The 9,786-nt window shown below is 40.7% G+C and overlaps 1 protein-coding gene across 1 annotated transcript; it reads right to left on the reverse strand.

The window, feature by feature from the left end:
- Positions 1 to 8,105: 8,105 nt before the first annotated feature.
- Positions 8,106 to 9,489, reverse strand: LOC102984208 (AN1-type zinc finger protein 5-like). The gene has a single exon (XM_055086368.1). The coding sequence runs from the start codon at positions 9,382 to 9,384 to the stop codon at positions 8,746 to 8,748; it is 639 nt and encodes a 212-aa protein (XP_054942343.1). The 5' UTR covers positions 9,385 to 9,489; the 3' UTR covers positions 8,106 to 8,745.
- Positions 9,490 to 9,786: the final 297 nt, after the last annotated feature.

Here is a 9,786-nt window from a genome sequence, read left to right on the forward strand (position 1 = left end):
ACAAGTATTTATTAAATCCCTGCTGTAGGAAACCTGTTGAAGCTGGGCCAGTTTATAAAGTGACCCCCAACCAATTCCAGAGCTGGATTGAATCCTGAACCTTTTATTTATATAATCCAATAATTTTTTTAACATCAGTTTGAGCTGACTTTCCCTTGTTTAGGATGAAAAGAGCTTTTGGGGAGTAGAGGACCCCTTTTCTCTTATGACCCTTTCTTCCTTTGGTCAATTAATCTATGACAAAGGAAGCAAGAATATACAATGGAGAAAAGACAGTCTCTTCAATAAGTGGTGCTGGGAAAACTGGACAGCTACGTTTAAAAGAATGAAATTAGAACATTCTCTAACACCACACACAAAAATAAACTCAAAATGGATTAAAGATCTAAATGTAATACAGGATACTATAAAACTCCTAAAGGAAAACATAGGCAGAACCCTCTTTGACATAAATAGCAGCAATATATTTTTGGATCCCCCTCCTAGAGTAATGGAAATAAAAACAAAAATAAACAAATGGGACTTAATTAAACTTAAAAGCTTTTGCACCGCAAAGGAAACCGTAAACAAAACGAAAAAGCCTATGAACTGGGAGAAAATATTTGCAAATTATGCTACTGACAAGGGATTAATTTTCAAAATATACAAACAGCCCATGGGCTTAATATAAAAAAAAAAACTCAATCAATAAATGGGCAGAAGACCTAAATAGACATTTCTCCAAAGAAGACATACAGACGGCCAACAGGCATGTGAAAAGATGCTTAACATCACTAATTATTAGAGAAATGCATATCAAAACCACAGTGAGTTATCACCTCACAACAGTAAAAATGGCCATCATTAAAAAATCTACAAATAATAAATGCTACAGAGGGTGTGGATAAAAATGAACCCTCATACACTGTTGTTGAGAATGTAAATTGGTGCAGCCACTATAGAAAACAGTATGGAGGCTCCTTAAAAAACCAAAAATAGAGCTACCATATGATCCTGCAGTCCCACTACTGGGTACATACCTGGAGAAAACTCTAATTTGAAAAGATATATGCACTCAATGTTCTGGTGGCACTATTCACAATAGCCAAGACATGGAAACAACCTAAATGTCCATAGACAGATGAATGGATAGAGAAGATGTAGTACATATATACAGTGGAATACTACTCAGCCATAAGAAGGAATGAAATAATGCCATTTGCATCAACATGGATAGACCTAGAGATTATCATATTAAGTGAAGTTAAGTCAGACAAAGACAAATATCATATGATGTCACTTATATGTGGAATCTAAAAAAAAAATGATACAAATGAACTTATTTACAAAACAGAAATTAGACTCATAGACATAGAAAACAAGACATACACACTACTGTAGATAAAATAGGTAAACAACAAGGACGTACTCTATAGCACAGGGAACTATACTCAATATCTTGTAATAACCTATAAGGAAAAATATCTGAAAAAGAATGTATATATATATATATATATATATATGTACAACTGAATCACTTTGCTGTACACTTGAAACACAACATTGTAAATTAACTATAGTTTAATAAAAAAAACTTTAAAAGAAGAATATCTTCTTTGCAACGTTGTTGTAAGTGTTCAAGACTGGCTGCAGAGGCTGGAGGCTGGCACAGATTTGGCACTGGTGGGCACAGAGAAATGGTAGCGGGGGTTGGGGGGAAGTCCTTGGATGAGAACACGAGTTAGAGTGTGGAACAGAGGTCCCCAAATCTCCCATACATCTGCCTCATGGATGGGAAGCATTTAAAAATATAGACTTCGAGCCCTCTCCTGAAACTACTAAATTAGAATCTTTGGAAGTGGGGATCTAGGAATGTGACTTCTGGATGATGTCCCATAGCAAATCTAAAACCAGTCTGGGGACTTCCCTGGTGGCACAGTGGATAAGACTCCGCCCTCCCAATGCGGGGGATTGGTCAGGGAACAAGATCCCACATGCATGCCGCAACTGAAAGTTTGCATGCTGCAACTAAGGAGCCCATGTGCTGCAACTAAGTAGCTGGGAGCTGCAACTAAGGAGCCCGCCTGCCACAACTAAGACCCAGTGCAGCCAAATAAATAAATATTTACAAAATAAATAAATAAAATAAAATAAAACCAGTCTGACTAGTATTTAAGCACTACCAGAAAAGAAAAGGAAGAAAGGTTTGTGCGAGAATAGAGTGGGCCAGAGGCACGGGCAAATGTTAAGATTCAGTGGGTAAAATACTGAATTGTCCTTAGTAGTTATTTCTGTTACTTAATTTTGTGCTTTACTCTTTTGTGCTGTCTGCTCTATTATTTAAAGCTTATGCTATTTTTTTTAAGTGCACTTTTAAGAAAATTTAGGGCAACTGAATAGTAAAACATGCTCTACCAATGTATAGAAAATATTCATGTTCGACCATGATTAAAATGAACAAAACAAGCAAACAAAACTCAAATTTTACTGGTTGTTCATATATCAAAATATTCAGATGAAAATGAAGGCCAACCAGCAATATTATAATCATCATAAATTATATAACTGGCTGATACCAAATTCAACCTTGTAGATAAAACTATGGACTGTTTAATATAGTCCAGGCACTGCTCTAGGTAGATATTATCATGATCTCCATCTTGCTTACTAGGAAACTGAAGCTTAGGAAGTTTAGGTAATTATCCTAAAATCACATAGCTAATGAGTGACAGAGGTCAGATGTCAGTAGGAAGGCTGATGCCCCATCAGGAACAGCAGTAGAGTTTCTGTCTGGGTGTGGGAGGCCATGCCAGCTCATGTGTACTCATGGTACCTGAAGATCAGGAAACTGTAGGCAAAGCCAGCCCACAGTTGAGGCCGACAGAAAAACACACTGGTTGCTTCACGTGTGGCTGAGCACGGTTGGTAGCAGCTTGCTATCTCCACTGTAAAGATGGTTATTGAAGTTAAAGAAATTTCCTGTTGTGTTTAGGTTCACAAATGGTCAGAACATTGATACATGACTGTAAAGTGAAACCAAGCAGAGGGAAGTGCCGGTCTCAAACACCAGAAGTTAAGTTGAGTGTTTGTGTAAAAGAAAGGACTCTACACGCAGAGAGAGAAGAGAAAGGACCAACTATAGTCCATATCTGTGGACTGATATGATCAGCAAGGTAACTCTGATAGAATTATTTTTTAATTTATTTCACGCAATTATCTAAAACAAGGGTCCGCAAATGACAACCCATGTGCCAAATTAGGTCCGCCACATTTTTTGTAAGTAAAATTTTGTTGGAACATAGGCACACTCACTAATCTATGTACTATGATTGCTCTCACACCACAATGTCATGATTGAGAAATGGCAACAGACACTATGTGGTCTGCAAAGATGAAAACATTACTATCTGAACCTTTAGAGTAAAATTTTGCTGATCTCTGCTCTAAAACATATTTCACAAATCTAGGTTTAAGATTTAAAATTTTAAAGAGATAAACGCAGTCTTGATACACATCTGAGAGCCCTTATTTCCTTGGATCACAGGTATCAAACACATGGGGAGGTAAAACCACTTGAGAAGGAACAAAGTATAAGAGAATTCAGTTGGACCAGGACCTTTGACTTACAAGGTCAATTTTTCCTCCAGAGAATGAACTTTGTTCACTGCAAGGGTACATGTATAAATAGTCCAGCTCAGAAAACACTGTATTGCACTTGGATAAGCAAAAGTGCAAAGCAATTGTGACATGGTTTGCCTTTTGCAAACCTGATCTCCGGGGGTTTTTTTTTTATAAATTTATTTATTTTATTTTATTTATTTATTTTTGGTTGCGTTGGGTCTTCGTTGCTGCATGTGGGCTTTCTCTAGGTGCGGTGAGCGGGGGCTACTCTTCATTGTGGTGCGAGGGCTTTTCATTGCGGTGGCTTCTCTTGTTGCAGAACACAGGCTCTAGGCACACAGTCTTCAGTAGTTGTGGCGCACGAGCTTAGTTGCTCCACTGCATATGGGATCTTCCCAGACCAGGGATCGAACCTGTGTCCCCTGCATTGGCAGGTGGATTCTTAACCACTGCACCACCAGGGAAGTCCCTAATCTCCTGTTTCTAATTTCACATTTTCTCTCTTAAGAACTTGTATTGTGTTTCCATAAATTTGTCAATAAGGGCCTGCTCTGTGTCAGAGATAATTCTAAAATATTTACATTCATAATCTGACTACTTCTTTATTTCCTTCCCCCTTTTCTCTCCCTTTTCTCTCACAGAATTAGAGCTGTTAATTTTTAGCTGGGCACATCAGAGTCCAGAAAAACAGACATTTCCCAGGCACTCTGATAGCTAGAGCTCTGAATGGACTTGGGTCCTGCCAATAAGATGGACTCGTGAGAGATCTGAAAAGATGTCAAAATCATGCTTTACTGCTTCTGCAATTCTAGGCAGTCTTCTGTCTTCCAATGCCCTGCCCCAGTTTAAGGTTGCCTTATGATCCTGATGGTTTCCCAACAGCTGTAGGAACATCTGCATTGTTGGCTCCACACTGTTGTACTGTTCAGAAAGGATTTCTTCAACCCTCCAACTGATTCTCTAAGCAATAACAAAACCTGTACTAAATCTTTTTCTGATTAGACTAGTTAAAATGGCTTCTGTTCTTTGCAAGTGAACGTTTACCAATACAAAATTTGGAATTTAGAAACGGGGTGATGCCCTGAAGGATATTAATGTACATTTTCTTGACTTAGCAGTCCAAGAAGCAGATGATGAGGACAGGTAACAGTTGGTCCTCCTTATCCACAAGTTCTGCATTCACCAATTCAACCTCAGAACCTGAGGATACTGAGGGCAAGCTGTATCTCTGCTAAGGAAAGGACAGAGAATCTAAAGCTGTAGCAGAGAATCTCAACCTGTGTCAGAGAATCTAAAATATTTGTAAGCCTGACGATTTGGTGCTTCACAGCATTAAAAAATGTCCACTGTGTCTGTACCTCCACACTGAAGTGATAATAAGAGTTAGCTGTGAAGGAGTACAGTGGCCCCAACTATTTACAAGGATCTCTAGAAAGCCTTCTGGGCTGGGCAAGAAGAATCAGTACAGCAGCACAGATTAGATTAAGGATGTTGCCCTACCACTCAAGACCCTTATTTTAGGGCATTATGGAAGCTGCCTCTATTAGTTGCTAGGGCTGCTATAAAAAAGTACTGCAAACTGGGTGACTTAAACAATGGAAATTTATTGTCTTACAGTTCTAGAGGCTAGAAGTTTGAGATCAAGGTGTCCATAGGGTGGTTTCTTCTGAGAGCGGAGAGGGAAAATCTGTTCCATGGCTCTCCCCTGGCTTCTGGTGGTTTACTGACAACCTCTGGTGTTCCTTGGCTTGGGGCTGCATCACCTTGATCTCTGCCTTTATCTTCACATGACACTGTACCTGTGTGCATGACTGCATCCAAATTTCCCCTTTTTTTATAAGGACACCAGTCATACTGGGTTAGGGCTCACCCTAATTATCTCATTTCAACTTGATTACCACTGTAAAGATCTTGTCTTCAAATAAGGTCACATTCTGAGGTACTGGGAGTTAAGAATCAAACATATCTTTTTTGGGGGGGACACAATTCAACCCATAAACACCATAATTAGGTTGAAAAGAGGCTGTGCAGATCATAGCAGGTAATAATTAAAACAAGATCTTCAGACTTTTATATATATATGTATTGATAAATATATATAATATATCATATATGTGTGTGTATATACACTCATGTGTATATGTGTATACACACGTGTATATACACTTATGTGTATATACATATATATATACATATGTGTGTGTATACACACACACACACACATATATAAGGTCTAGATGATTTCTTTGGGTACAATTTTTACCCTGCAACTGACCAGAAGAAAGACTGGATGCCTATTAAGTTAAGAGGAAATTCTTTACCAGAGAAACCATAAACCTGGCCTGCCAAAGCCTGACTGAGTACAATGCAAACTTAAGTACCCAAACCTACACTAGCAAAAAGCAGGATGTGAAAGTTTTGCAGCTCCAAGACGGGCAGACTCTCCAATGCCCAATGAAGCTGTGATCGAGGAGGCTAATGGACAAAGAAGGACCTCCAAGAAAACAAAGCCAGTAGTCATGGAGATGATAGAGGAACCAGAGGTTTTGGATGGGCTAACCTAGAAAATTATAATAGTCTATTGCCAGGGCAGACATCTCTGAAATTTCTGCCCATTACAATATTTTTTTTTTTTGGAAGGGAACTTTTTGTTATAGTTATCCTGTTCCTATTCCACCATAGAAGTGTTGTGTGGGGGGGGGGTGTGGCGGGGGGGTGTTGGGCATTGGGGAATAACTCACCAGTCACTTCCTGGATCACCTGTCCACAGGTAGCCACATCTGGACCTAATGGAGAGAACTTTGTGTCACTCTGATATCCTGGTCTTTGAGCTGGGTTTAGTCTCTGGAAGATGAAACTTTGAAGTCATACCTCTTAGGTAAGGTATGAATTTTCCCTATTTGGGAAAAAGGGTGCTCACAGATCTCAGAGATGGAAGTGGTGGTCTATGGCAGACTGCTAGATGTCCTCCAACAGCTGTTCTTCCCCTTTCTTTTAATCTATGGTGATAGAACCTCCAATGTTTTATTTGGACATAAGATCACTCCAGGGCTTCCCTGGTGGCGCAGTGGTTGAGAGTCCGCCTGCCGATGCAGGGGACACGGGTTCGTGCCCCAGTCCTGGAGGATCCCACATTCCACGGAGCGGCTGGGCCCGTGAGCCATGGCCGCTGAGCCTGCAAGTCCGGAGCCTGTGCTCCGCAGCGGGAGAGGCCACAACAGTGAGAGGCCCGCGTACCGCAAAAAAAAAAAAAAAAAAAGATCACTCCAAATAAAGACTATATATCTGAGTCTCCCATGCAGCTACAGCTGTGGTTATGAATTAGTTTCTGCCAATCAGATGCTCTCTTGAAACATTTAGAAGGCAAGAGCCAGGAAAGGCAATGTGGAAGTCTCTGGTTTGCCTGCAGTGGCTTCTTGATCAGAGAGGCTTTCCTGGTCATGGTAGAAGCAAAGTAGTTTTAAAACTGGTAACCAGGGCTTCTCTGGTGGCACAGTGGTTAAGAATCCACCTGCCAATGCAGGGGACATGGATTCAAGCCCTGGTCCAGGAAAATCCTACATGCCGTGGAGCAACTAAACCCGTGCGCCACAGCTACCGAGCCTGCACTCTAGAGTCGGTGAGCCACAACTACTGAAGCCCGCGTGCCTAGAGCCCATGCTCCGCAACAAGAGAAGCCACTGCAATGAGAAGCCCGCGCACTGCAACAAAGAGTAGTCCCCGCTCGCCGCAACTAGAGAAAGCCTGTGCGCAGCAATGAAGACCCAGTGCAGCCATAAATAAATAAATAAATAAATAAATAAATAACCGGTAACCATAGCAGCTTCCCAAATGGATGGGTGGCTTCCCGAACATAGAAAGGGGCAATAGGTCCCTTGGTGGCCCAGTTTTTGTTTTGTTTTGTTTTTTAACTATACGCATTTATGTATAAAAAACACAAGTTTCATACGTCACAAAAAACCTTCCATTATAACACGGAAGTGATATTACCAGACAAGCATCAATGAAGTACACTGCCTCTTCTAGTTGTTATTGTACAATGCTGTAGATAATGCAGCCCATGCAATACACCCAAGAACACTAGAGTCCTACACCCAAGTACAATTAATATGGTAAAGCAGCCCTCTGCACGTGGTGCTGAATACCACTAAGAAGTCTACTGCAGCCATGTTGGTTATGATTTTCCATGCAGAAGGGTACAGTTACATTAAGAACTGAAGTCTTTAAAAAAGCTTTAAACATTCTTTCTTGAACCAAAACAATTCAACAAAATATGCACATGAAAAATTAACTATTCAGATACCCTTGCAAATTAAAATTCAGATGCATGTTACTCAATAAAGCTGCTGTATGTGAAAACCAAACGTAGAGTTTTAACTTCTTCTTGTAGACAAATTAATCTTAGTGCAGTTCTGTGCTACACAATATTGTTAGCAATGAGAGTAATGCAGACATCTTCTGGTGCAGGCCAGCACGATAAGCTTCACAGATAGCTCAAGACCCTGTTGGCTTGATCTGTTTTACTCTTTATAACCAGTTATGATGTGTACCTTCCAAAGAATGTCTTATTTGACAGCTTTTAGAAGACCAATTAGCCAGGCTTACATATGGCACCAAAACACTGGATTCACGGAAAGGTCTGATAGCTTTCTTTATAGCTTTCTTCCCACTTCCAAGGAAAATGTGGAAATTAACAGGGTAAAGTTTATGGTAGAAGTAGACTGCCAGTCCTTTTCTGGTGTACCATTAAAAAAAATAAAATACAGGCACCTAACACTAGGCAGAGATTATATATTGATTACATTCTCAAAGGCAGATATGCTGCAAACATGCAGATATTTCACGTGCTGTGTTTGGCACAAGGGAACTAAATTTTGTCCCTATTATCTGTGTTTTCAACTTGCTATGCAAATTTTCATCCAATTTTATTCAGGGGAGGGCATATACATTTTGTAGGGCTGTATCTATCCAATTCTGCCTGTAACAAACACCCACACATCCTAAAATATCAATTATAAGACAGACAAGTGTAAAGTAAAACTCTGGAGAACATCAAAGGAAAATGACCATGCATCTGCTCTTTAATGTTTTCCTATGATATATTAAAATAAAAACAAAGTTATCAGTCTCTTCACAAGTAGTAATTTATATTCTCTGGATTTTTTCAGCCACAACAACTGGATTCTCTTTTCTGATTTTTGCTGCAGCTTCTGCTTTGTAATCATATGGACAGTTGTGCTTGTCAGAGTAACGGTGAAGTCCACAGAACAAATTTCCACGCCGGCAGTCAAACCCTGTAAGGCCAACTTTCTTTCTGCACATGAAACATCTGTTCTTTGGTTTGGGCAACTCAGGGGCTTTTTCTTCACTTTGAGAAGTACTGGGCTGAGAAACTGATGGACTGGGCTGAGTGACAACTGGCTCTGACACCTCTGTTTTCGGGGTAGTTACTTTGTCCTCTCTTGAAATGCTCATTTCTGTCATTTGCTGAGTTACAGGCAACGCAGCCACAGGCACATTTCTTGATTTTTCAGATGTGCTGCCAGCAGCACCTTCACAGTTGTTTAAACTAGCGTCTGCTCTTGGTACAGATGCAGAACCTGAGGTAGGGCTGTTGGAACCACTAGCTGTCCCCATTGGGCTCATTCTGCCACTATTCTGCTGCCTCTGAAGATGTTCTTTGTAGCAAACAGAACACATTCCATTTGTCCTAGGATACCCATAAAAGCCACATCCTGTACTACACAGCATGGGCCCTGGGGTCTGGTTAGTCTCCTGAGCCATTTTTCTGCCTTCGGCGGCAGGAACCGGGCTGGCGCGCGACGCCGGCGCCCTGGGACCGGGCCGAGCCCTCAGGGAGGGGCGAGCCAGAAGCCCTGAATTCGCCGCTGTGGGTGGTGGCCCAGTTTTATGCTATGACTCTCAGATTATTTATTTATTTATTTTAACATCTTTATTGGAGTATAATTGCTTTACAATGGTGTGTTAGTTTCTGCTTTACAACAAAGTGAATCAGTTATACATATACATATGTTCCCATATCTCTTCTCTCTTGCGTTTCCCTCCCTCCCACCCCTCTAGGTGGTCACAAACCACCTAGCTGATCTCCCTGTGCCATGCGGCTGCTTCCCACTAGCTACCCACCCTATGTTTGGTAGTGTATATATGTCCATGCCACTCTCTTAC

Source organism: Physeter macrocephalus, chromosome 8 (assembly GCF_002837175.3).
Source record: "Physeter macrocephalus isolate SW-GA chromosome 8, ASM283717v5, whole genome shotgun sequence".
Classification (NCBI taxonomy): Eukaryota; Metazoa; Chordata; class Mammalia; order Artiodactyla; family Physeteridae; genus Physeter; species Physeter macrocephalus.

Excerpts from the sequence above, each read along its gene's own strand:
- LOC102984208 (XM_055086368.1), bottom strand. The coding sequence starts at position 9,384 with ATGGCTCAGGAGACTAACCAGACCCCAGGGCCCATGCTGTGTAGTACA.